General features: G+C 55.6%; 2 protein-coding genes across 17 annotated transcripts in view; one reads left to right on the top strand and one right to left on the bottom strand.

Annotated features, from left to right (window-relative positions):
- The window catches only part of RANBP3 (RAN binding protein 3), a 62,322-nt gene extending 48,306 nt beyond the window's left edge, over positions 1 to 14,016 (top strand). For all 9 annotated transcript variants that reach the window (XM_004059823.4, XM_019016012.3, XM_019016013.4 and 6 more), the window contains 9 exons: positions 2,055 to 2,174; positions 4,405 to 4,508; positions 5,237 to 5,315; positions 6,228 to 6,330; positions 6,850 to 6,959; positions 8,831 to 8,951; positions 11,516 to 11,658; positions 12,174 to 12,360; positions 12,500 to 14,016. In XM_004059823.4, the coding sequence (XP_004059871.3) occupies positions 2,055 to 2,174; positions 4,405 to 4,508; positions 5,237 to 5,315; positions 6,228 to 6,330; positions 6,850 to 6,959; positions 8,831 to 8,951; positions 11,516 to 11,658; positions 12,174 to 12,360; positions 12,500 to 12,543 (1,011 nt within the window). In that variant the 3' untranslated portion in view covers positions 12,544 to 14,016. The remainder of the gene's footprint in view (positions 1 to 2,054; positions 2,175 to 4,404; positions 4,509 to 5,236; positions 5,316 to 6,227; positions 6,331 to 6,849; positions 6,960 to 8,830; positions 8,952 to 11,515; positions 11,659 to 12,173; positions 12,361 to 12,499) is intronic.
- A 264-nt stretch (positions 14,017 to 14,280) lies between these two features.
- On the bottom strand, positions 14,281 to 25,429 carry LOC101125570 (vimentin-type intermediate filament-associated coiled-coil protein). Of its 8 annotated transcripts, none has more exons than XM_055371405.2 (6): positions 25,178 to 25,416; positions 21,094 to 21,408; positions 15,667 to 15,771; positions 15,416 to 15,593; positions 15,090 to 15,215; positions 14,281 to 14,934 (listed from the first exon to the last, which is right to left on the bottom strand). In XM_055371405.2, exons 1-6 carry the CDS (start codon positions 25,366 to 25,368, stop codon positions 14,833 to 14,835), a joined length of 1,017 nt encoding a protein of 338 aa, XP_055227380.1. In that variant the 5' UTR covers positions 25,369 to 25,416; the 3' UTR covers positions 14,281 to 14,832. The 8 variants fall into 8 exon arrangements, with proteins under 8 accessions (XP_055227380.1, XP_055227379.1, XP_063558094.1 ...); XM_055371404.2 differs by having other exon boundaries at positions 15,009 to 15,215; positions 25,178 to 25,414; XM_063702024.1 differs by having other exon boundaries at positions 15,009 to 15,215; positions 25,157 to 25,236.
- Positions 25,430 to 25,434: the final 5 nt, after the last annotated feature.

The raw sequence follows: 25,434 nt of genomic DNA, 5'->3' as shown, positions 1-25,434 counted from the left end.
GCTTGTTCCTCACTGGAGAGGCCTTGCTGTGTCCCATCCCAGGGGACGGAGTCCGTCTTCCTGCCGGTTCCAGCCCCTTCTCAGCAGTGCACACAGCTTGTTCCCAAATCGTTGAGCTCAGAAGTTGTGATGTGCTATCTTCCCTCCAGCAGGCTGGGCAGCCGCAGTAGCTAAAGTTGATCCTTGGACCCCATGGTCTGCTGGCTGCCATTCCCAGCTCCTGCGTCTGGCTCCAAAGCCACTGCTCCCTGTGGGTCTGGGGTGGAGCCATGCGGCCACACCCACGCTGCCCTCTGACCACACCCAGTACTGTTGAGATTCACCAGGCTCGCCATGTGTATCCTTCTCTGGCCCTGCAGCAGGAGTCCGAGCTTTTCCAAGCCGCCCATGAACATGGCACACGCTGCTCATCGGGAACGTGAGCTTTGAGGCATCTCCTCTAAGGAGGGCTTAGATGTTTGGGGTCACCCATGGGAGAACTCCTGGTACCGTCTTTGGGAAAGTGGGGAAGAGGCTTCCCCTCCCGCCCCACACACACACAGAGTCTCAGACTGGTTACAGGCCTCGGGATTCGTTTATCAGTTTAAGCGAATCCTCTAAGCAGGCTCCGCCAGGTCATAGACATACCCTGTGGTCAGAAACATTTTGCTGTTTGCCTGCCCCATCTCAGGTGACTCTGTGGGCTCCACCCACCCGGGATTAGCACCAGTCGGTGTGAGCAGAGGGCACACAGTGCACAAAGCCAAGAGCCAGGGAGTGTTTCTGCTGGAAGTGCATCCCCCACGGTCTGCAGGCGGCCCCAGTGGGGCTGGGGATTAGCCCATCCTCTGAGGACTTCCAGGTCGCCAAACACGGTGTGTGTTTAATTTTAAAAAGCCACGTTCACTCTTGCACAGGCACAAGGGTGCAGCGTGAAGTCAGCAGTAGCAGAATTTCTAGGGAGCACAGTAGAGAAACATTTACACTTTTCACTTCCTTCACAGTTGGACCAGAAAGTGCCCTCAGCGCTGTGATCCGCTGATTCTGGGCCTGGCATTGTAACTCCAGGCTTCCCTGCCCGCTGGACACGCTGAGCCAGTCAGAAGCTGCCTGCAGCCTTTCTCACCTCCGAGTTCACGGTTGTCAGGTCCCTTCACGACATCTCCCAGGAAAACGCTCCCTGCCTCACGTTCATGTCCACTGTACACGTCGCCAGAGACTCCAAAGATCTGCCAAAAGCCTTTTAAAAGTTCTTTTCAAATTCTACAACACCTTTTTTATCATGTGGTATAGGAAAGACATATACAAATTACTAGCAACTCCATATTCCATTATCTGAAGATAAATGCATTTGGTCTTAGGATATTTAGTTACAAAAGTCATGCCTACATGTTGAAAACATTTACACAAAATGGAAATCCTAGAAAGTAACAAGCGGGAGCCACCCTCCAGCTAAGAGGTTCCTGGGTAACCTCCGTCAGTAGTTTGAATTCTCTCTCCCAGCTTATTTTCCTGGGCATTCCTCAACACACATACACACCACACACACACACACCACACACACACACACACACACACACACGGGACTGGGTTGGCTTTAACAGAAATGGAATCGCACTTCCGTGTCCCACAAGCTGCTTTCTTCTCTGATCCATGTATTGTGGGCATGTCAGAGGCCTACCTCCCTCTCGGTGGTAACAGCTGTGCTGTACTTTTTTTCCCCCGTATTTTCTATTATAAATTATTTCATTCCTTGGCCAATGATGAGCAACCAGGTTATTTCCTGTCCTCTGCCAGCACTAAGGCTTCTGCAGGGCACAGGTGTTTCTTTTTTGTTGTTTGGAGACAGGTTCTTGCTCTGTCACCCAGGCTGGAGCGCAGTGGTGTGATCTCAGCTCACTACAACTCCCAGGCTCAAGCAGTCCTCCTGTCTCAGCCTTCTGAATAGCTGGGAGTGCAGGCACATGCAGAGGAGACGTGTGGAGTACATGATCTGGTGTGGGATTGCTGGGCATCCGTCTGAGCCAAGTGTGGCACTGGTTTTGATTACTCTGTTTTGTTTTGGTTTTTGATAGGAGAAAGAGCCCCAGAAAAATGAGTCCAGCAATGCCTCTGAAGAGGAAGCCTGTGAGAAAAAAGACCCCGCCACACAGCAAGCCTTTGTATTTGGGCAGAACTTGAGGGACAGAGTTAAGGTATGTGAGCTGTTGAACCAGCACATTGACTTTTTATGCCTTCCCCGGGTTCAACAGCAGGCAAGTAGGTAGATTTTCCTTTTAACAGGGGAGGGGAGCGTGGGACAAAGAAGGTGTTAGCGAGGCAGCCCCATGGCTCACGGCACAGTCCGCTGCTGGTGTGCGTGTGCTGGGCCCTGGCACTTCCCCACCAGCGGCCCAGGCTTCGGAGCCCTCACCTGCAGTGACTTCTCAAGTCAGGGTCCCTGGTTCTCATGGTAGCGGGGACAGGGAAGGTGACTGAACCTGAGGCCTCAGGCTTTCATAGCAGAGAAGAAAGACAGCATGGTCCAGTGTTCTCAGCTCTGCCCAGAGGTTTCTGTTCCCGTATTTTAGGGTTTCTCCGTTTCAGCACTGGCAGCATTACGGCTGGACCATTCTTAGTTTCTGAGGAGTCACCCTGGGCACTGCAGGGTGCTGAGCAGCATCACTGGCCTCCACCCACCCAATGCTCCTGACATCTGACAACCACAAATGTCCCCAGACGTGGCCAGTATTCCCTGTGGAGTAGAATCGCCCCCATTAAGAACTGTCACCTTATTTTTTTTTAAGTGGGGCAGGGTGGGGTGACAACACTGTCTTCTCTCCTGAAAGGGAGCAAAGCGTCTGCCACCTCGTGGCTGCCCTCCAGACATGTGGTCCTAGTTTGGAGATTGTAGGGTGGGGAAGGGATGGCAGTGGTTGGAAACAGTGGCCCTGGACCATGCACTGGGACTCTAGGAAGACCAGGGTCAGCCAGCACCACCTTTCCCAGCCACAGACATGGAATGTGCTACGGCATCTCTAGCGGCTCCACTGGCAAGAAGCTTCTTTCAAAGCCCGAGAGGCGGTATCGGTGGCTGTGTCTAGAGACATTTGTGGTTGTCACAACTGGGAGGTACTTCTGGAGGTCAGGGATGCCACTCCGCCCCTTGCAGTGCCCAGGATAGCCACACCACAGGGAATGTTCTGGGCCCAGTGTCAACATGTCAGTAGTGTCGACGGGGAGGGCCCTGAAATAAACAAAAACCTCTCTAGCATGCAGAAAGCACCGGCTTGTGTTTTCTGCTTTCCTTTCTGTTACTCACCGTCCAACAGAAGCCCAAGTCGAGAAGCGTGGAAAGTTGATGTTGCTGTTGCCATGGCTTTAGGCAAAATAATGAGTCCCTCAGGGGCTGTTCCCTCCAAGGAGGGAGGGCAAGAGGCGGGGAAGGGCTTGGCCTGTGGAGTTCAGGCCCTGTGGAATCTCTGCCTTGAGTCTGGGGAGACAGCTGCTTTGAATTTGGTGGGGTTGGCTTCTTGCAGAAGTCAGAGGCTTACATGCACTTCGCAGTGTCAGTCAAATCGCAGCCTCTCCTTCCAGGGCAAACTTGAGCCATGGATTCTTTTTTTTTCTTTGGACACAAAGTCTTGCTGTGTCGCCCAGGCTGGAGTGCAGTGGCATGATCTCTGCTCACGGCAACCTCCACCTCCTGGGTTCAAGCGATTCTCCTGCCTCAGCCTCCCAAATATCTGGGATTACAGGCGCCCACTGCCACATCCAGCTAATTTTTTGTATTTTTAGTAGAGGTGGGGATTTCTCCATGTTGGCCAGGCTGGTCTCGAATTCCTGACCTCAAGTGATTCCCCGCCGCCTCAGCCTCCCAAAGTGCTGGTATTACAGGCACGAGCCACCGCGCCCAGCCAGAGCCATGGTTTCTTAACCCTCTGAGCCTCTGCTTCCTTGTTGGTCAAACAGGGTCCCTAACATCCCCCTTCCAGGCCTCGTGAGGATTAAAGCAGATCGTGCATTTGACAGACTTAGCATAGCAGCTGGTAGGAAAGAGGCCCTCAAGAAATTCTGCTTCTGTCATGTTCATAGTAAACCCCCCAAAACATCAGCTTTATAACATTGTGTTATTGGTATGAAGCATTGACCGAGAGGCCAGCTTAGGCGTGGTTTTATAACAAGGCATGGTTTTGTAACAAGGTGGAAAAGGCTCCTTGAAGCTTCATGAGCTCTCTTTCCATCCTAACTGTTAAAGCAAAAGGTGATGGAGTTGATTATAGCCCTGCCCCCCAGGACATGCACGCGCAAACACACAGGCGGGTACAGGAGAGGGTTCATGGCTCCGAGCAGTTCCATGCAGCTCAGAGGGTCTGCAGACACTGAGCTGTGGAACTCCAGGCACCACCCCACCCCCGATTACTGAGCGTTCCATCTCATTCCCAGCTGATCAATGAGAGCGTGGACGAAGCCGACATGGAGAATGCTGGACACCCCAACGCAGACACGCCAACCGCAACGAACTATTTCCTCCAGTATATCAGTTCCAGGTGTGTGTCTCGGTCCCAGCGGCCAGCCTGGCATGGCGATGCAGGTGGCCGCGAGGGCTTCTGCCAGAGAGGGGTCTGTGGTCCCCGTGCCCGACTCAGGCCCAGAATCCAGGTTGCTATCAGGCCCCTCTCTTTCATTCCCCACTCTGGGCACAACCTTGGGTGGGCCAGGGTGGTGGGCCTTGTCCTGGGATTCACTGGACGCCTGAGACAGGACCAGAGTTCTGTGGGGTTGTCCAGGGGCCCATGGAGGCTACAGCCCAGCCCTTGGAGTGTGCCCTCTGTCTTGTGGACCTCATGCCCAGAGCAGAACAGAGCAGGCCAGAGGCAACTCAGGCGCCCCCTTATTCTGGGTTTGGGCACCTGGGGCAAAGACCTCATCATGTCCTTGACTGACGTGGCTGGGGGTAATGCTACCCACGGCCCAGCTGCCCCTACAGGTGTCTCAGAAGAAAGCGTGTCCCGCCTGGGAGATGGGCGGGTAGAGCAGGTGGAAGGTGGCTTCCCTCATGCTGTGGGGCCCCTCCATCAGGGCGAGCTAAGGGTTAATGTTTTCAATGGCACAGGGAGGCGTGTGGCTTCCTGCCTCTGACACGCCACCCCGTGCACAGTGGCGGAGGCCCCTCCACTGTGCCCTCTGCGCCAGTGTGTGCTCCATGGGTACCCACACATTTGCCTGGCCACGTTCCCACGTGGCGCCCCACACTCATTGCACATCTTCTCTTCAGTTTAGAGAACTCAACCAATAGTGCCGACGCTTCCAGCAACAAATTCGTATTTGGCCAGAACATGAGCGAGCGAGTTTTGGTGAGTGGCTGTGTTGGGAATGTTCTCAGGGACCAGAGGCTCTCGGCGCCAGCCACAGGTCAAGGGGACATGGAGAGCGGGGCTGCTGTGTCGTCCTGTGTGAGATGGGGATGCCTTCAGTAGCAAGTGAGAGAGGGAAGACCCTGCTCAGACTCAGCCTGAAAACTGGCCAGGGCCACTGGCTGCCTACGAACTGGCATTCGCTTTTCCCGGCTCCTCCGTGCTGACCAGGGCCAACTTCATCCCAAGACGGGCTTCCCTGGAGGCTGCAGGGTCCTGCTGGCAGTCGGGGTCCATGGTTCCTCCCCACCAGGCCAACTGACAAAAGTCCTGTGGGACGGGGCCAGCCGTGCTGGTGGACAGGGCTGCTGGCCTCCCTGCTCCTGTGAGCATAACCGCGGCCAAGGCCTTGGGTGCACGAAAGGCCCATCTCCGTTCCCAGGAGCCCAGCCAGCCTGGGAGAGGGTTCTAGAATGGCTTGCCTACGTCTCTACACCTGTTCCTTTTTCTTCCTGATTCCACCCAGCTCCACTGCGACTGCGTGAGGGCCTGTCCTGAGCTGCCTGGTCACTCTAGCTCTGTCTCGAGTTAGGCTGCATTAAGTACTCTGCAGCTTCTCTTCCTTCGTGGCCATGCTGTGCTTTTTCTATTTCAATGAAATGTTCAAAGTCTTGCCTCACCCAGACGGAGTGACCAGTGTGGCTCGAGGGGACTGTCGGCTGGTGGCACTCACCCCGTAGTGATGCCTGAGGGACCATGTGGGGAGCTCCCAGGCAGTTCAGAGTGTCACCAGGAGCGGGCAGGAGTGCTGGGGGCAGCGTAGTGTTGGGGGCCAGGCAGAGAGGTGCTCAGAGCTGCTGCCGAAGGACCACACAAGTCCCCTCTTCCTTGTATGCTTTTGTGTCCCTGCAGAGCCCCCCAAAATTAAACGAGGTCAGTTCAGATGCCAACAGGGAAAATGCAGCTGCTGAGTCAGGGTCTGAGTCCTCGTCCCAGGAGGCCACCCCTGAGAAAGGTATGTTAGCGGCCCACCACTGCATGGGGCTCATGGTAGGTCATCTTGGGGGATGATGAGGGGATGCTGGGTCCATTCACACCCCCAGCCGGGAGGGATAAGGGGCCCAACTCCCGCAGCAGTAACGAGCACATGTGAGCCAGCTCCAGGGCCCTGCCTTGCAGCGAGCAAGGGTTTGTGATAAAGAACTCGAGGGCCTGTGTCGCCTTGTGGCCGTGGGGAGGGTGGGGAGGCGCAGGCAGCAGGCGTGGAGGAGTCCCTCACTGTCCCCCCGTCGTCTGCTCGGCACAAACACGAGAGTCTGGGGCCACACTTGGCCCCCAGATGGTCTCCCTGCAGCTTCTGAGGCCACATGCCCTGGCTGTGTCTAGGGTCCACTTGGGTGGCCGGGGCAGGCCTGCCAGGGGCAGCAGGCGTCCTTGAGACCAGTACCAACCTTCTCATCTCCTGTTGGATGAGGGGAGATGGCTCTCCTCTCGCCAAATAATCAGTCAGTCTTTTTGGCCAATAACTTTTCAGAGTCCCTGGCTGAGTCGGCAGCCGCCTACACCAAGGCAACAGCGCGGAAGTGTTTGCTGGAAAAAGTGGAAGTCATCACCGGGGAGGAGGCGGAGAGCAATGTGTTACAGGTGAGGGGCCGGCCCCTCCTCGGTGGCCCTGGGTCTTCCATGCACCTGGGGGTCCAACCGCAAGGGCTGGGCCCACATCCTCTGAGCACACAGGCCTGCCCCTGAGATGATGGAGGGGCCACTGGCCCCACGCTCTGGGACTTTGTTGGTGGCGTTTGTAGAGAGAGCTTAGGCTCAGGGGCTTCTCGCATGTCTTTGGTTTCAGAGGAGGAGGATCTGTTTGAGACATTCTTTGTTTTGTTTTAATTTTTTTTAAGACAGTGTCTTACTCTGTCACCCAGGCTGGAGTACAGTGGCACAGTCTCGGCTCACTGCAACCTCTGCTTCCTGGGTTCAAGGGATTCTTGTGCCTCAGTCGCCTGAGTAGCTGGGATTACAGGTGTGCACCACCACGCCAGGCTAATTTTGGTATTTTAGTAGAGACAGGGTTTCACCATGTTGGCCAGGCTGGTCTCGAACTCCTGACCTCATGTGATCCACCCGCCTTGGCCTCCCAAAGTGCTGGGATGACAGGCGTGAGCCACCGCGCCCAGCCTGAGACATTTTTGATGGTTCAGGGAATGACAAAGACTGTCATACCAAACATCTCTTGTTTCCCAGAGCTGGCAACTGTAATTATTTGTCACCTGGCATCCTGTGGTGTCTTCGTAGGGAAAAGATCAGGTGCGGCCAGAGGTTCCACCCCACCGTCCCCTGCTGGCATCCCCCGTCCCTCCTCCTGAGGCCGCACCACCTGGGTTGGGCAGCATCCATCTGCTTCCTCTCCCGTGGCACATAAGCAGGTGTCTGTGTCTGTAAACCGGGTGGCGTATCGTGGGGTTCTTAAGAGCACTGTTCTTTTTTCCCACTTACCATTTTGTCATCTGTTCATGTTGAAAGAGATTGACTTAGGGGGTATGTGGAAAGCCATGTAGGGGTGTCTGTCTCGTATTTTTCTTTGTTTATATATACAAAACTGCTGTATTGAAATATAGTACAAATGCTATATAATCCATCCTTTTAAAGCATACAGTTCCGTGGTTTCTAGTATATTCACAGAGTCAGACAACTTTCACCACAATCTAACATACAACATTTTTGCCCCCAAAAAGAACACCGTCCCATTCCCCCAGAAAGAGCATTGTCCGTTCGCAGTAACTCCTCCTCCCTCCCCAGCCCCTGGCAGCCACAGAACCACTTCCTGTCTCTGTTTTTTGCCTGTCCTTGACATTTCATATAAATGGCGTCAACGCACTATGTGGCCTTTTGTGTCTGGCTTCTCTCGCTGAGCCAGAGGTTCATCCACGTTGCGGCGGGTGTCGGAGCCTTGTTCTTTATGAAGACTGAGTGAGATGCGCTGTAGGGGCGGACCATGTGTGTCACTCCATTCCTCCTTGAGACTTGGCTACCGTGAATGATGGTGCTGTGCACGTTCATGTGCGATCTGTGTGTGAACACGAACAAATGTTCCATTTCTCTTGGGTACATACCGAGGAATGGAATTGCTTGGGCATGTGGTAATTCCTTGTTGAGCAGTTTGAGGAGCCACCAGACTCTCTTCCACAGCAGTGGCACCATGCGGCCTTCCCACCAGCAGTGTGTGAGGGTTCCAGCTTCCCCACGTGGGTATAGCCATCCTAGAGTGCGCAGAGAGGTTTCTCACCGTTGTTTTGCTTTTCATTTCCTTAGTGATTCTTTTAATTTCAGATACCCCTTTTACAATGTAAAGCCTGTTCTAGCTTGAGGGCAGGACAAAAAACTGACCAAGGTGGCCCCCAGGCCATCGTTGGCTGGCCCTGGCAGTCCCCACAGGCTAAAGGGCAACTCTCAGGGTGTGGCTGCAGCAGGACACCAGCTGGGGTCCCTGCTTACCGGCGGCCACTGTGTTCCAGATGCAGTGCAAGCTGTTTGTCTTCGACAAGACCTCACAGTCCTGGGTGGAGAGAGGCCGGGGGCTGCTCAGACTCAATGACATGGCGTCCACCGACGACGGCACACTACAGTCCCGACTAGGTGAGCTGCAGAGGGCGGGGGCTGTGGCCGGGTCCCCATGGGGAGGGCTGGGGACTATGCAATTCCAAAGGGAATGAAGCGGGAGAGATCCTGACCCTACCCTTGTGAGAGTCAAGGCACAGAGTCGGTCTCCCATGAGAGCCGCCCCCCAAACCCCCTCCCTGCACCCAGCCCTCAACACCACCCTCACACACTGGCTCCAGCTGCCAGCTTGTCCGTGACCCTCTTAGTGTCAAAATGGACAAACGTCTATGGAAGTTTTTAAGCTGATTTTCTGACGAAGTGGCAGGTTTATGATAGAAAGGAAAATGAAATCAAACATCAAGTCTAATCTCTTGATAAAGACAAATTTTGGCCAGGCGCAGTGGCTCACGCCTGTAACCCCAGCACTTTGGGAGGCCAAGGTGGGCGGATCACCTGAGGTCAGGAGTTCAAGACCAGCCTGGCCAACATGGCAAAACCCTGTCTCTACTAAAAATACAAAAATTAGCCGGGCATGGTGATACATGTCTGTAATCCCAGCTACTCGGGAGGCTGAGGCAGGAGAATTGCTTGAACTTGGGAGACGGAGATTGCAGTGAGCCGAGATTGAGCCACTGCACTCCAGCCTGGGCGACAGACCAAGACTCCATCTCAAAAAAAATAAAATATACTGTTTTTGAAAAGCTTTTGTGTTAATATTCCATTGACAGTCAATGGACTTTTCCCTGTTGGTGGACATTTAGCTTGGAGTACCTGCATACACACACCCACTTAAGGAAATCAGCCTGTGTGTGTGCACATTTGAAATGTGGGCGTGTCTTTTTTTTCCTTCTAAAGATGATTTCACTCCATCACCCAGGCTGGAGTACAGTGTGATCATCGCCTCAAATTCCTGGGCTCCAGTGATCCTCCCACCTCAGCCTCCTGAGTAGTTGGGACTACAGATGCACCACCACGTCTGGCTAATTTTTTTATTTTTGTCTTTATAGAGACGGGTCTCCCTGTGTTGCCCAGGCTGGTCTTGAGCTCCTGGCCTCAAACAGTCCTCCCACCTCAGCCTCCCAAAGCGCTGGAATTACAGGCGTGGGCCACTGCGCTGGGACCATCTTTTTGTTTTATCTTCCCAAATCAAAGTGTCTTCTGGCCTTTTCATAAATATGGGTTTCAGGCCCAGCAGTAACTCAAGCGGCCCCCTTGAAGGGTAGTGTTCATGCACTTCAATCACAAACACTGCTCTGGTCAGAACAGACATGGGATGTCCCTGCAGGCTGGGACTGCTCTTTTGTTCCCCATGGACGTCTTCTTTTTTTTTTTTTTTTTGAGACAGAGTTTTGCCCTTGTTGCCCAGTCTGGAGTGCAGTGGCTTCGTTTCGGCCCACCGCAACCTCCACCTCCCAGGTTCACGCGATTCTCCTGCCTCAGCCTCCCGAGCAGCTGGGATTATAGGCACCCGCCACCAAGCCTGGCTAATTTTTTTATACTTTGAGTAGAGACAGGGTTTCTCCACATTGGTCAGGCTTGTCTCGAACTCCTGACCTCAGGTGATCTGCCCACCTCGGCCTCCCAAAGTCCTGGAATTACAGGCTTGAGCCACTGTGCCCGGCCTTATGGATGTCTTCTTGTGTTTTTCCTTTTGTCTCGTGGAAATGTTCAAATGTCCATGGAAAGAGAGGGCATAGAGCCCTGAGCCCCCAGGTCATCCCCTCTGCCTGGGTCATCAGCCTGTAGCCCTGTGGCAGCAGTACCCTCCCCAGCTTCAGGGAGAGCAAAATCACCTCTGTCTTTCTCTCACTCGGCCTCTGAGGTGGGCACCTGGGCTCAGGGAGATCTGTTCGCTGGGCCAGGGCAGGGGGACAAGTTTCTGACCGTCTCCAGGCCTGCTCCAGTGGGGAGAGGCGGCTGGCAGGAAGGTAGGGGCTTGGCTGAGTCCACGGGGTAGGCCCAGGCCAGGCGCGGGGGTGTTGCATCGTCTAGAGAGTCAGGGCCCTACCGTTTTCCTCCGTAATCTGCTGCCCGCAGTCCTCTCGTCTCCTCTCCATGGAAGTGCTAAGCTGCGGTCCTACTCTGCCTTCTCCTAAGGAAACCAGAGGGCAGGGCTGGCCCACTCAGGGGAGGCCAGTCAGGAGGACGTGGACTCCCATGGAGGCCGATGTCTCACACACACAGAAAGCACATGCACCTTGAGTGTCAGCCCCTGCCTCCCGCGGCCCACCCCGTGCTCCTCTCGAATCCCCCCTTCTCCAAGGGAACTGCCATCCTGGTGCCCACCTATGTGGACCGAAGACAACCTCCCACAAGCTGCATGTGGCCTCTGGCCACTGATCTGCAGCACCAGCCTGTGCAGCCACCTGCAGTTGTGGCCTTCAGTGGTCCAGGCTTGGGGAGGAGGAGCCCCGCCCCGGGAGCAGGTGTGCCAGGGCTGGCCTCAGGGAGAAGTCTTGTTCTGTGGATGGGTCCTGGGAGGATCATGGGCTTTTGCGCGGTGATGTCGCTTTCCATCTGGACTGTGTTGGCTCTTGGAGCTGGCTGTTTGTGAGGGGGCCGGTGTGGGGGCCAGGGCTGAGTGGCCTTGTTGGTTGTAGTGATGCGGACCCAGGGGAGCCTACGACTGATCCTCAACACCAAGCTGTGGGCCCAGATGCAGATCGACAAGGCCAGCGAGAAGAGCATCCGCATCACAGCCATGGACACCGAGGACCAGGGCGTGAAGGTCTTCCTGATCTCGGTGAGCCAGCCACATGGGTGCATCTGGGACCCCTCATCCTGCCAGCCATGTGGGGGTTCCTGGGCACACAGATCAGGCAGGACGGTGGGGAGGGGAGGGGGGAGGGGCTTCAGTTGCTTCCTGGGACACGAGAAGCACTATGGGACCCGCCAGTCCCAGCCTTCAGGAATAGAGATCATGGTCCTTGTCCTCTTCTCAACCCAGAGAAGCCGCTGGGGTTTGGCTGAGGGGTTGTGATGTGTTCAGGGCTAACAGCCCTGTGGGGCGGTCACCTCTGTCCTGTGTCATGGTGTCACAGTCGAGTCCGCCAACCCTGACCTCTGGGATATTCCCAGCCACCTGGGAGTGGTGGCATCCTTTCGGGGAGAGGCCGGCAGGCCCAGGGCCAATGGCCTCCCCACAAGGCCTTGTGGCAGTGTCACCTCTGAACCTTGGGACTTGGCACTTGTGTTCTGCAGAAGGCAGGAGGGGGTAGGACTGGGGTCGGAGGGTCTCATACCCTCCTCCCTTCCCAGGCCAGCTCCAAGGACACAGGTCAGTTGTATGCAGCCCTGCACCACCGCATCCTGGCCCTGCGCAGCCGCGTGGAGCAGGAGCAGGAGGCCAAGATGCCCGCGCCTGAGCCTGGGGCAGCCCCATCCAACGAGGAGGACGACAGCGACGATGACGATGTCCTGGCTCCTTCAGGGGCCACCGCAGCTGGTGAGTCGGGTGGTCCCTACCCTGGGGGGATAGAAAGAGCTGCCCGCCGTCCTCGATCCAGTGCTGATCTCCTGGCGGGGGTGGCCAGACCTGGGAAGTGCGGGCTCCATCCTGACGCGGGGCTGCTGCTTCCCTGCAGGTGCTGGTGACGAAGGGGACGGGCAGACGACCGGGAGCACATAGCGGCCGGGAGCCCGGCTGCACACCAGGCTGCTGCTTTGTCCGTCTGTCCGCCCGCCCACCCGCCCCCACCCCACCGGCAGCGTCCAGGTGCGGGGCCGGGAACCACACACCCCGCTGGGCCGGCCACAGTCTGGACCCGCACGTCCTGTTCAAAAGCAGACTCGGGAACGGCCTGAATGTGGTTTGGGACACGAGACCTCATCATATTGATGAGCGAACAAACAAGAACATTTCCTCCCTCCCTCCTTTGAATTGAAATGGCACATTAAGACTTGTCACGGCTTCTCACTGGGACTGGAGACCTCGTTCCTTCACCCGCGTGTCGCCAGCCTCTGGGTCCAGCCAGAGCCCCTGGCTTCTCCGCCACCCACACCCTTCCCACCCTGCTGCGGGGCCCTGCCTTTGTGGGGAGCAGCCAGCCAGCCCTCTGCCCCTGCCCGGGGCTCCCCAACTATAGGCCTGGGACCCCCGCCCAGCCTGGGGGGCTGCTCGTACGAGTGTAGACACTGGGCCCATTGGACGTGCTGTTAACTACTATGTTCATTTCCCACTTCCCCTCTCTGATTGGGGGTGTATATTTTACATCTTTTTTTCTTTTTATTTTCGAAGGCCTTGTTTTGGTTTCTTAGGTTAAGATGCTCTCGAGCGTTGAGCAGGCACAGCTCTGTCGAGGTCCCTGTCCCCCACCTGTGGTTCTGGCCTCTGAGGTTGGGGGACTACTTGTTTCCCACCCCAGGTTCCTCCAGGCCAAGTCATGGGGTGATGAGGAGTTGGGGCCCTGTCTGTCCTAGGCCTGGAGAGTGCCTGTCTGGGAAAAGGTCACTGGACCTGGAAGGGTCCCCAGGGTCCCCTGACTCCCGTCTCCATCTGTCACGTGGTTCACCATCATCAGGCACCAGGCGCAAACTGCTTCCCGCTTTGGCCATCCCTTCCCCAGCCGCAGGTGTCCCTGCCCCCAGGACAGTCCAGGGCCAGGGGCTTCTGTGAGAGGCAGAGGGGGACCCTCAGCAAGTCTTGGTGGAAGAGCCCGGGGGCTGGTCCCAGAACAGGCAGTCTCACAAGCACGCAGCACACTGGAGTGGACGCCTGTGCCCACCCGACCCTGGAGCATGGCCAAGAGCCAGCTTGCACCACCCACCTGGGGAGGCCGAGGAGGAGGTCCCCTGGGCACAGGGCCTCTTTGGGACTTCAGAGGAAATCTCCCAGTCCCACTCTCGGAGGGTTAAGAGAAGGCCTCCTGCAGCTGTGCCGTCCACACCTCTAGGTCGCCAGAGCCCTGGCCGCCAGCCCCCAGCAAGCCTGAGCCCGGGAAGAACCAGAGGCCCTCCCGAGAGACCCAGTCACACGTCTCTGCTTTAAGCCTTAGCCAGCTAGTGACGAGTACAACAAGATAACGCCCATGTGTTTTGGAACATTTATGTAAGATTGTCATATGAAATGTATTTGGGAACTACATTAAACTTTTAACTAAAACCCTGGCCTCTGCATGCCCCAGGGGCCTCAGGAAGCCCCTGACCAGGAACGGCCTCCACCTCCCCGGGCGAGGACCTCCAGCAGCCTGGGGCCTCATGCTCCCACCCAGCGTGTCACCAGTGCTGGGGTCCAGCCACAGCCCTGTTCTCTCCACCACCACCCGCACTTTACCCCCACCCCTGCTGCAAGGCCCCGCCGGTCTGCCCCTGCCCAGAGCTCCCAGCCTCGGGCTGCTCACCAGAGTGTAGATACTGGGCCCGCTGGACGTGTTAACTGCTATTTTTATTCCCCATTTGCCATCTTCTGATTGGGGGTTGATGTTTTACAGATTTTTTTTTCAAAGGCTTTATTTCAGTTTCTGAGGTTAGGATGCCCCCGTGCCCCTCGCTCCACACCTGGGCAGGTCTAAACTTCCTTCCAGGATGGCCTCCACACACAGCCTCCCACCCGGGGTCACCTGGCTTCCTGGGGGACCCGCAAGGGAGGGGCGGGGAGCAGCAGTCTGGGTGGGGGGATCGGGGGACCTCGGCGGGGGCATCCACAGGGGCTGCAAGGCCTCTGGTCAGCATGGCGTGGGTGGGGAGAGCGTTTCTCCCTGGGGTCCTGAGCCAGCGACTCCTGTTAGGACCTTTGTCCCACCTCCGCCTGGTGGCCCAGCAGGGACCTGGTCTAGCCAGTCCTGCAGCCTCCATTCCCCCACCTGCCCCTCCCCGCTCTGTGGTGTGGCTGCCCAGGAGAGAAGGGGCCCAGGGAAGGGAGGTCTCCGGCGGGGGTGGGGAGTGACAGGCCAGGGCAGCAGGGCTGAGCTGGAGCTGCTCACAGCTGCCAGGCACTGGTCATCATGGCCACGAACTCCTCATCCGTGTTCATGGAGGCACTCACGCCACTGTAGTAGTCCTGGAATTCCGCCAGTGTGACCTGGGAACAGAGGGCCGTGAGGGGGCACGGCCGAGGAACTGCCTGGGGAGGGGGCCCCCCGCGCAGCCACCCACCTGCCCGTCCTTCTCAGAGGAGTCGAAGTTGTCCAGGAAGCGGCGCAGCACCTGGTCCTCGGTCCACTCCCCACTGCGCACCTTGGGGTGGGCACGGCCACTGTACACCCCGCGGAGGTCGTCCACCGTCACAACGCCGTCCCCACTGCGGTCCAGCTTGGCAAATGCAGCTGCGATGACAGCCTCCCGGGCCTGGGACATGGAGGGCTGGGACAGGAGGTGGTGACTGGGGGTGGTGGGTAGCACACCCAAACCCCCAAGACGCTGTGCAGAGCACTGGGGCTGTATGCCCCAGCAGGCGCCTCTTAACAGCAGCTCTTAGGGAGGAGTCCCCTGTCTCCGCATCTCAGCATCCTCTGTCGCCCCATGCCCAGGGCACACGCCTTGACTGTGAGGTGGGGGCTCACCCGCAGCGCCCGAAGGAACTCCTCCAGATCCAGCGTCCCGCTGCCGTTGCGGTCCCACTTCCTGCACACACCCTCTGCCTCCGCCTGGTCCAGCACCAGCCCGAGTTTGGCCAGACCCTGCCGGAACTCATCAGCGTCCAGGGATCTGCTCCCGTCCCAGTCTAGTTGGCGGAAAAACCTGGAGGCAGGGGACACGGTTGGAACAGTGGTCTCAGGGGTCGGGGTCAGGAAGGTGAGAGGGGACAGCTCACCTGGCCAGGCCCTGGATGCCCGAGGCCCCGCGGGCCAGGCACTGTGCCCGGAGTTTCTCCATGGTGGCATCCACGGCGTCCATGCTTGGTCTGGGCTCTGGGCAGCTGGAAGGGAGAGAGGTCAAGGTGGGGACTCCCGCAAGCCCACCCTGGCCGACTACCCCTTGTTCAGACGCTCACCTGGCCTGCGTCTGTCCCAGAGTCCTGCCTGCGGGGCCTTGTGTTAGCTGTGTTGTGCCTGGGGAGACTGTTGCTAGTGGAAGGTGCCTCTGGAGATGGGGCGGGGCCCAGCTGCATGAATGCACTGTGCTGGGCAGTGGGGAGTGGGGGAGGGATGGGTGCGCCCAGCCGGACTGCTTACTCAACTGCCAGCCGCACAGGGCCTGGGACAGAGCCAGATCCCTGTGGCACTGCATCCCTTCCTGGCTCCAAGGAGGAGGGACAGACAGGCCACTGCCCTGCAGGGGCTGAAATGCCCGGGATGGAGACAAGTCCGTGGCTGGGGAGGCTCCAGGCATGATTCCTGTGTGACCCTGGACAGGTCCCTTTCCCTCTCTGGCTTCACAGGGGCTTCTCAGCCCGAGCCAGGGCTGACAAAATTGCTGAGGAATCAGAGTTCAAAAGGGCCCCAGGTTCTGACCGGCCACAGCGGCTCATGCCTGAAATCCCAGCACTTTGGGAGGTCTAGGTGGGAGGATCACTTGAGCCCAGGAGTTTGGACCAGCCTGAGGAACATATAGAGAACTCGTTTCTATTGTCCAGCAACAAAAATGCCCCAGGTGGGCTGGGCGTGGTGGCTCACGCCTGTAATCCCAGCACTTCGGGAGGCCGAGTTGGGCAGATCACGAGGTCAGGTGTTTGAGACCAGCCTGACCAACATGGTGAAACCCTGCCTCTACTAAAAATACAAAAATTAGCCGTGCATGATGGTGGGCGCCTGTAATCCCAGCTACTTAGGAAGCTGAGGCAGGAGAATCGCTTGAACCCAGGAGGTGGAGCTTGCAGTGAGCCAAGATCGCACCACTGCACTCCAGTCTGGGCGACAGAGCAAGACTCCACCTCAAAAAGAAAAAAAAAAAAAAAGCCCCAGGTGGCCCAGGTCCTGGGGCCCTAAGACCTCCCACCCAGGCCCATCTCCAAGGGCAGGTCCTGCAACCCACAGAGACTGAGCTGAGCCTGAGGGACACCTCTGCTCACTGCCACAAAGCTTGTCACTGGTGGTTGTTAGGAGCCAGTCCCAGGATTTCTGTCTTTACGGATCTTTTGTTGTTGGTTTTCAGGCCTGAAACGTGACTTAGTGGGCTGGCTCCTGACAAGGTGGTGAGCCAGAGGTTGTGACCCCGAGTGGAAGAGCAGCCCTGATCCTGGATATAAACCTCAAGAGACGAAGCCACCTCACCGAAGGCCTTCAACTGAGACGTCGGATATACCTGCCCGCTAAGATGGGTGGGTTTTCCAGGACTTGCAACGTGGGCCCTGTTTGAGGACCCACTGTTCGCCCCGACCCAAGGATCATCAATCGGAGCCTTCTCCAAGCCTGGCTTTACCTCGCTCACAGCACAATTATATTGTCAGAAGTTGCCTTGCCTGAGTGCAGTGGCTCATGCCTGTAATCCCAACACTTTGGGAAGCCAGGGCAGGAAGATCACTTGAGCCCAGGAGTTTGAGACCCGCCTGTGCAACATAGTGAGACCCCCCCATCTCTACAAAAACTCCAAAAAATTAGCCAGGCATGGTGGTGTGTTCCTGTAATCCCATCTACTTGGAAGGCTGAGGCAGGAGGATCACTTGAGCCCGGGAGTTGGAGGCTGCAGTGAGCTATGATCGCACCACTGCACTCCAGCCTGGGTTACAGAGCAAGACCCCCGCCTCTTAAAAATAAATAAATAAACTGGCCGGGCACGGTGGCTCACGCCTGTAATCCCAGCACTTTGGGAGGCCGAGGCGGGCAGATCATGAGGTCAGCAGTTCGAGACCAGCCTGGCCAACATGGTGAAACCCTGTCTCTACTATAAATACAAAAATTAGTCAGTCGGGCGCAGTGGCTCATGCCTGTAATCACAGCACTTTGGGAGGCCGAGGCAGACAGATCACCTGAGGTCAGGAGTTTGAGACCAGCCTGGCCAACATGGTGAAACCCTGTCTCTATTTAAAATACAAAAAATTAGCTGGGCGTGGTGTTATGTGCCTGTAATCCCAGCTACTTGGGAGGCTGAGGCAGGAGAATTGCATGAACGTGGGAAGCGGAGGTTGCAGTGAGCCGAGATCGCGCCATTGCACTCCAGACTGGGGGACAAGAGCAAGACTTTGTCTCAAAAAAAAAAAAAAAAAGAGAGAGATTAGCCAGGTATGGTGGTGGGTGCCTGTAATCCCACCTACTCCGGAGGCTGAGGCAGGAGAATCACTTGAACCCGGGAGGCAGAGGTTGCAGTGAACCAAGACCATGCCACTGCACCACAGCCTGGGTGACAGAGTGGGACTCTGTCTCAAAAATAAATAAATAACTTAAAAAAAGAGGCCAGGGCCGGGCGCGGTGGCTCACACCTGTAATCCCAGCACTTTGGGAGGCTGAGGTGGGCGGATCACTTGAGGTCAGGAGTTCAAGACCAGCCTGGCCAACATTTTGAAACCCCATCTCTACTAAAAAAATAAATAGCTGGGCATGGTGGTGCATGCCTGTAATCCCAGCTACTCAGGAGGCCGAGGCAGGAGAATCACTTGAACCCTGGAGGCAGAGGTTGCAGTGAGCCTAGATCACACCACTGTACTCCAGCCTGGGTGGCAGGGTGGCAGAGCCAGACTCCGTCTCAAAAAAAAAAAAAAAAAAAAAAAAGAGGTTGCTTTTGGAGTCTGAAACCAATCTGTAGGTTACAGGCATCCCAGCATCTTGATTCAGGCCACCACTGATGTAACATCATCAGTTTTATGAGAAATCATGGTGACATCTGGCTGCCAAAATCCTGGTGGCTCACTGCAATCCAGAGTTATTTAAATAGGCAGAGAAATACTTTCATGTCTATGAGTGTTACAAGCAGCATTTTTTTTTTCTGTGTAGAGAACTATAAAATATAACCACTATTATTGAAGTGCTGTTTTGGCATCTCATTTGTAAATGTTTAGTAAGAATTTCTTGGGAGGCCAATGCGGGAGGATCACTTGAGGCCAGGAGTTCAAGACCAGCCTGGGCAATGTAATGAGACCTTATCTCTAGAAAAAATGCAAAAACGCAGCCAGGCATGGTGGCATATGCCCATGGTCCCAGCTACTTGGCAGGCTGAGGTAGCATGATAGCTTGATCCCAGGATTTTTTTTTGAGACGGAGTCTCCCTCTGTCACCCAAGCTGGAGTGCAGTGGTACAGTCTTGGCTCACTACAGCCTCCATCTCCCGGGTTCAAGTGATTCTCCTGCCTCAACCTCCCAAGTATCTGGGATTACAGGCACGCGCCACCACACCCGGTTAATTTTTGTGTTTTTAGTAGAGACGGAGTTTTACCATGTTGGCCAGGCTGGTCTCGAACTCCTGGCCTCAGGTGATCCACCTGCCTTGGCCTCCCAAAGTGCTGAGATTATAGGTGTGAGCCACTGGCCCAGCCGAGACCAGGATTTTGAGGCTGCAGTGAGTTGTGATCACACCATTGCACTCCAGCCTGGGCAACAGTGAGACTTTGTCTCTTTAAAAAAAAACAAAGAAAGAAAGAAAGAAAACAGAATTTCAGCAATAACTTCCCCCAGAATTGGAAGTGGCCCTGGCCCTCCAGACCCAGAGTGTGTTCCCTTCACACCTCTGGGCCTCTGTTTTTTGTTGTTGTTGTTGTTTTCTTTTTTTTTTTTTTTCTTTGAGACTGAGTCTCACTCTGTCTCCCAGGCTGGAGTGCAGTGGTGCAATCTCCACTCACTGCAACCTCCACCTCCCGGGTTCAAGCAGTTCTTCTGCCTCAGCCTCCCAAGTAGCTGGGATTACAGGCACCCGCCACCAAGCCCGGCTAATTTTTATATTTTTAGTAGAGACGGGGTTTCACCATGTTGGCCAGGGTGGTCTCAAACTCCTGACCTCAGGTGATCCACCCACATCCCAAAGTGCTGGGATTACAGGCGTGAGACACCGTGCCCGGCCTGGGCCTCACTTTCCACAGCTGTAAAATGAGGACAAAGCCTGTGTCTACAGGGAAACTCGAAGATTAGATGCAATCGCTGTAGAGAGTGCTTGGCCTACGCTCCGTAGATTCTACCTGGCCCAGCAGGACCCTACCAGGAGGCACAAATAACACAGAGGGCCTCCCTCTTGCCCCCAGGCCAGGATGAAAGGATTAAGGACCCAGGCCAGGAAATCATCCGGTTTATTCTTGAGCACAGACAGGCCCCAGCCTGCCTTTCTTTTGTACAAACAACCCCCTTCCTTGTTCATCCAGAGGAGAAAATGGGCCCATTGTTACTGCACTGATGGGTCACTGTTGCCAGGCAGGCAGGCGGGCGCCATCCTGAAGGCCGTGGGTGGCCTCCGACCTTTCTGGTCTGAAACAGGCTGTGCCCCTCGCCGGTTCCTGGTGTGACAGTTCCCTGAGTGAGGAGGTAGGGGAATGGCTGCCGACCAGGCCAGGGTGACAGGCTGGCCCAGAAAGGCACAGGAGTTTTCTCCTTTCCCTGGTTTGACAACAAGCAAAGCACCGTGAATGTCCTGGGCTAAGAAGGACAGCGCAGAAACAAGGAGTTCAAAAATAGATTCTTTAGGGCGTATAAAAAGGAGACAGTTGCATGCTACAAAAGCTAGGCTAGGGCCGGGCATGGTGGCTTACGCCTATAATTGCAGCACTTTCAAAGGCCGAGGCGGGTGGATCACCTAAGGTCAGGAGTTTGAGACCAGCCTGGTCAACGTGGTGAAACCCCCCCCTCCCCGGTCTCTACCAAAAATATAAAATAGCCGGGTGTGGTGGTGGGCGCCTGTAATCCCAGCTACTCTGAAGGATGAGACAGGAGAATTGCTTGAACCTGGGAGGCGGAGGTTGCAGTTAGCCAAAATCGCACCACTGCACCCCAGCCAGGGCGACAGAGTGGGACTCTGTCTCAAAAAAAAAAAAAAAAAAAACCAACAGAAACTCACACCCTAGCTAAAGAGGGTGCCCTGAACTCCAGGCAAGCTTGGCCAAGTCTTGCCAGAAATCCAGATCTTTGTGTTTGCATTGCCAGGTTTTTAGCAAGGGTGACTGATTCAAAGCTTAAAAACAAACAAGAACACTTCTGTCTGGGTTAAACGTCTGCACCTGGCCTGTGGGCCTATTTGAAAACTTTGTGACTGTTCAGCCTGTTCTGATGCTTAGACAGGACTTTGGCTCTGCCGTAGGGTCCCCCTGCAGGGTGCTGGTGATTCCCAAGGACACTGACAGCAGTGGCTTTCTGTCTCCATTCTGTAATCTGCATTCCAGGCTCACACTGTGGTCCCAAACACTGCAGGCTGGAGGTGGTCCCTGTCCGCCTCTTCCCCAGTGCTGTTGTCAAGGGGTGGACCAGGCCCACCGGGGGGTGGGTGTCCGGGGTCACTGGCCGGCAGGGGCCCCAGGCGCTCAGCCTCAGCCAGGGCATCCAGCAGCCCAGCCAGGGGTGGCCGGTGGCGGCAGATGTCCTGCAGCAGCTCAGCCCGGGGCTGCAACTGCCTAATGAGCTCGTCCCTCTGGTGCACGGTGGCCTGAAGGCTGTGGACAGTGGCTTCTGAGGTCATCAGCTGCTCCTGGAGTGTGGCAATCTCACTGGCAGGAAGGCAAGAGGAGGTGATTACGGAACTGAGGACCACAGCACCTGCTCCTCCCTGCTCTGGACCCGCAAGAGGTTCCCCATCACCTTCGGGATAAAGCCCACATTCCTCACCACTGCCTCAGGGTCCTCCCTGGTTATGAACGGAATGTTTCTTTGTTTTTATTATTATTATATTTTATTTTATTATTATTATTTTTTGAGATGAAGTCTAGCCCTGTTGCCCAGGCTGGAGTGCAATGGTGCAATCTCAGCTCACTGCAACTTCCGCCTCCAGGGTTCAAGCAATTCTCCTGCCTCAGCCTCCCTAGTAGCTGGGATTACAGGTGCCCACCACCACGCCCGGCTAGTTTTTTGTATCTTCAGTAGAGATGGGGTTTCACCATGCTGGCCAGGCTGGTCTCGAACTCCTGACCTCGTGATCCACCCGCCATGGCCTTTCAAAGTGCTGGGATTACAGGCGTGAGCCACCATGCCCGGCCTATTATTATAGTTTCTGAGACAGTCTCGCTCTGTTGCCCAGGCTGGAGTTCAGTGCAACCTCTGCCTCCCAGGTTCAAACAAGTGTCCTCCCTCAACCTCCCGAGTAGCTGGGTTTACAGGCATGCGCCACCATGCCTGACTGATTTTTGTATTTTTAGTAGAGACGAGGTTTTGCCATGTTGGCCAGGCTGGTCTTAAACTCCTGACCTCAAGTGATCTGCCCGCCTTGGCCTCCCGAAGTACTGGGATTACAGGCTGAGCCACTGTACCCAGCCTGAACTGAATCTTTCTGTCTCCCCAAAATTCATATGATGAAGTCCTAACCCCAATGGGAGGTGTATTAGTCCATTCTCACGATGCTCTAAGGACATACCTGATACTGGGTGATTTATAAAGAGGTGTAATTGATTCACATTTGCACATGGCTAGGGGTGGCCTCGGGAAACTTACAATCATGATGGAAGGAACCTCTTTATAGGGCAGCAGGAGAGAGAGTGAGAGACCAGCAAAGGGGGAATCCCTTATAAAACCATCAGATCTCCCTTATTGATTGATCGAGACGGAATCTAGCTCTGTCATCCAGGCTGGAGTGCGGTGGTGTGATCTCGGCTCACTGCAACGGCTCACTGCAACCTCCGCCTCCCGAGTTCAAGCAATTCTGCCTGCTCAGCCTCCCCAGTAGCTGGGACTGCAGGCATGTGCCACCATGCCCAGCTAATTTTTTTTTTTTTTTTTTTTTTTTTTAAGTAGAGACAGGGTTTCACCATGTTGGCCAGGCTGGTCTCGAATTCTTGACCTCAGGTGATCTGCCCGCTTCGGCCTCCCAAAGTGCTGAGATTACAGGCTTGAGCCATTGCGCCCAGCCATCAGATCTCGTGAGAACGAACTCACTATCATGAGAACAGCATGAAGGGGAATCCATCCCCCATGATTCATTTACCTCCCACCAGTTCCTTCCACAACACGTGGGCATTATGGGATTACAATTCAAGCTGACATTTGGGTGGAGACACAAAGCCTAACCATAGCAGAAGGGTATTTAGAGATTGAGCTTTTTGGAGGTGATTAGGGTTAGATGAGGTTGTCAGGGTGGGGGTCTCTATGATGGGATTAGTGTGCTTATATGAAGAGATACAAAAGAACTCCCTGGCTCTCTCTGCCCTGTGAAGACACAGAGAGAAGCCAGAAATCTGCAAACCCGGAAGAGGGCCCTCCCATAACCTGACCATGCTGGCACCCTGCTCTCGGACGTCCAGCCTCCAGAACGCTGAGAAACAAACCTCTTGTTTAAGCCACTTAATTTATGGCATTTTGTTTTTTTGTTTGTTTGAGACAGAGTCTCTCTCTGTTGCCCAGGCTGGAGTGCAGTGGCACAATTTCGGCTCACTGCAACCTCCGCCTCCTGGGTTCAAGCGATTCTTGTGCCTCAACCTCCCGAGTAGCTGGGACTACAGGCGCGTGCCACCACACCCAGCTAATTTTTTATATTTTTAGTAGAGACAGGGTTTCGCCATGTTGGCCAGGCTGGTCTCGAACTCCTGACCTCAGGTGATCTGCCTGCCTCAGCCTTCCAAAGTGCTGGGATTACAGGCGTGAGCCACCACCCAGCCAGTTTATGGCATTTTCTTATGAGAACCTTCATTTTGTCCCCTCACTCTTCCTGCAGTTCGTTCTTTTCCATTATCTTTTCCCACCTATTCTTAGTAGGCTCTTCCTCTGGGAAGCCTTCACTCTGAGATCCCTCAGAGCCCCATATGCCCCTCCATCATGGCCGTTCGCCACCGGCCAACGTACACTGGCCGTGTAACTGCCCAGTGACATGTCTGTCTCTCCACTGGACTGTGGATGCCCAATGGGCAAGGCTAAGTCTTACTGATGTGCTCCAGTACTCAGCAGAATGCCTGACACACAGTAGGTGCTCAATGAAGATGAATGAATGAGTGCCTGGCACAGAGCAGGTGCTCAGTAAAAATGAATATGTCCAATTAGCTCTGAATTAATAGTTCCCACCTGGGCCCCAGCTCCTCCCACCTCCCTGGGTGCCTGTCTCATCTCTTTCATCCTCAGCTGTCAGAGGGACTCTTCAACAATGCTGATATGGGCCAGCATGGTGGCTCGTGCCTGTAATCCCAGCACTTCGGGAGGCTGAGGCAGGAGGATCACTTGAGCCCAGGAGTTCAAGGCCAGCCTAGGCAACATAGTCTGACCCCATTTCTAAAGGATTTTTTTTTTAAATCAGCCAGGTGTGCTGTTGCACGCCTGTAATCCCAGCTACTTGAGAGGCTGAGGAGGGAGGGTGAGACTGCAGTGAGTCGAGATCACACCACTGCATTCCAGCCTGGGCAACAGAGCAAGACCCTGTCTCAAAAATAATAGGCGTGGTGGCTTACGCCTGTAATCCCAGCACTTTGGAAGGGTGAGGTGGGAGGATTGCTTGAGCCCAGGAGTTCAAGACCAAACTGGGCAACACGGCAAAACTGTCTCTACAAAAAAATACAAAAAATTAGCCATGCGTGGTGGTGGACGCCTGCAGTCCCAGCTGCTTGGGAGACTGAGGTGGGAGAATCACCTGAGCTCTGGAGGTCGAGGTGCACTCCAGCCTGGGCATAGGAGTGAGGCCCTGCCTCAAAAATAATAAATTTAGGCCGGATGCGGTGGCTCACGCCTGTAATCTCAGCACTTTAGGAGGCTGAGGTGGGCGGATCACCTGAGGTCAGGAGTTAGAGACCAGCCTGCACAACGTGACCAAAACCAGTCTCTACTAGAAATACAAAAAATCGACCGGGCGTGGTGGCGGGCGCCTGTAATCCCAGCTACACGGGAGGCTGAGGCAGGAGAATCGCTTGAATCTGGGAGGTGGAGGTTGCAGTGAGCTGAGATCACGCCACTGCACTCCAGCCTAGGCGACAAGAGCGAAACTCCGTCTCAAAAAAATAATAATAAATTTAAAAAGTTAAAATGCTGATATGATCCCCTCCTCCCCTGCTGAAGAGCCTGCTATGGCTCCCAATGCCTACGCTGGGCGGTCTGTGGTCCCTGCGTCGCTCAGCACCTGTGGGAAAGTGGGCCTGTTTGAAGTTAGAGGTCCACACCTGTGTCACTTCTCGCAACTTTACATACTGATTACTAATTCGAGTTTTTTGGTGTTTTTATCAATCCCATACTCAGTCTAGCGTCCATACAAGTGCACACGGTTCCCCCTGCCCTTCCTCGCTTTCCAGCCTCGGCTCTGCCTCCGCCTACCGCCTCGGTGAAGTCTACCTGGCCGGCCCCGGGCCTCACCGGTCCTTGGCGCGACCCAGTTCGTCTAGGGCGGCGCGCAGCTGCTGGTCGTGTAGGGCCAGGCGCTCGGCTTGGGCGTGCACCGTGCGCTCCGCCGCATCCAGCCTCGCCTCCAGCTCCGCTACGCGCCGGTGCACGGCTGCCAGGTGTGCGTTTGCCTCCCGGATCTGCAGGGCGGGCGGCGCCGACATGGCCCAGGCCGCTGTACAGGCCCGGCCACGCCCCCAGGCGGCCCGGAACTGGCACAGGCCCCGCCC

Source organism: Gorilla gorilla, chromosome 20, assembly GCF_029281585.2.
Source record: "Gorilla gorilla gorilla isolate KB3781 chromosome 20, NHGRI_mGorGor1-v2.1_pri, whole genome shotgun sequence".
In the NCBI taxonomy this organism is placed as follows: domain Eukaryota; kingdom Metazoa; phylum Chordata; class Mammalia; order Primates; family Hominidae; genus Gorilla; species Gorilla gorilla.
The sequence above is the reverse complement of the archived record's forward strand: the minus strand, read 5'-3'. Positions and strand labels throughout refer to the sequence as shown.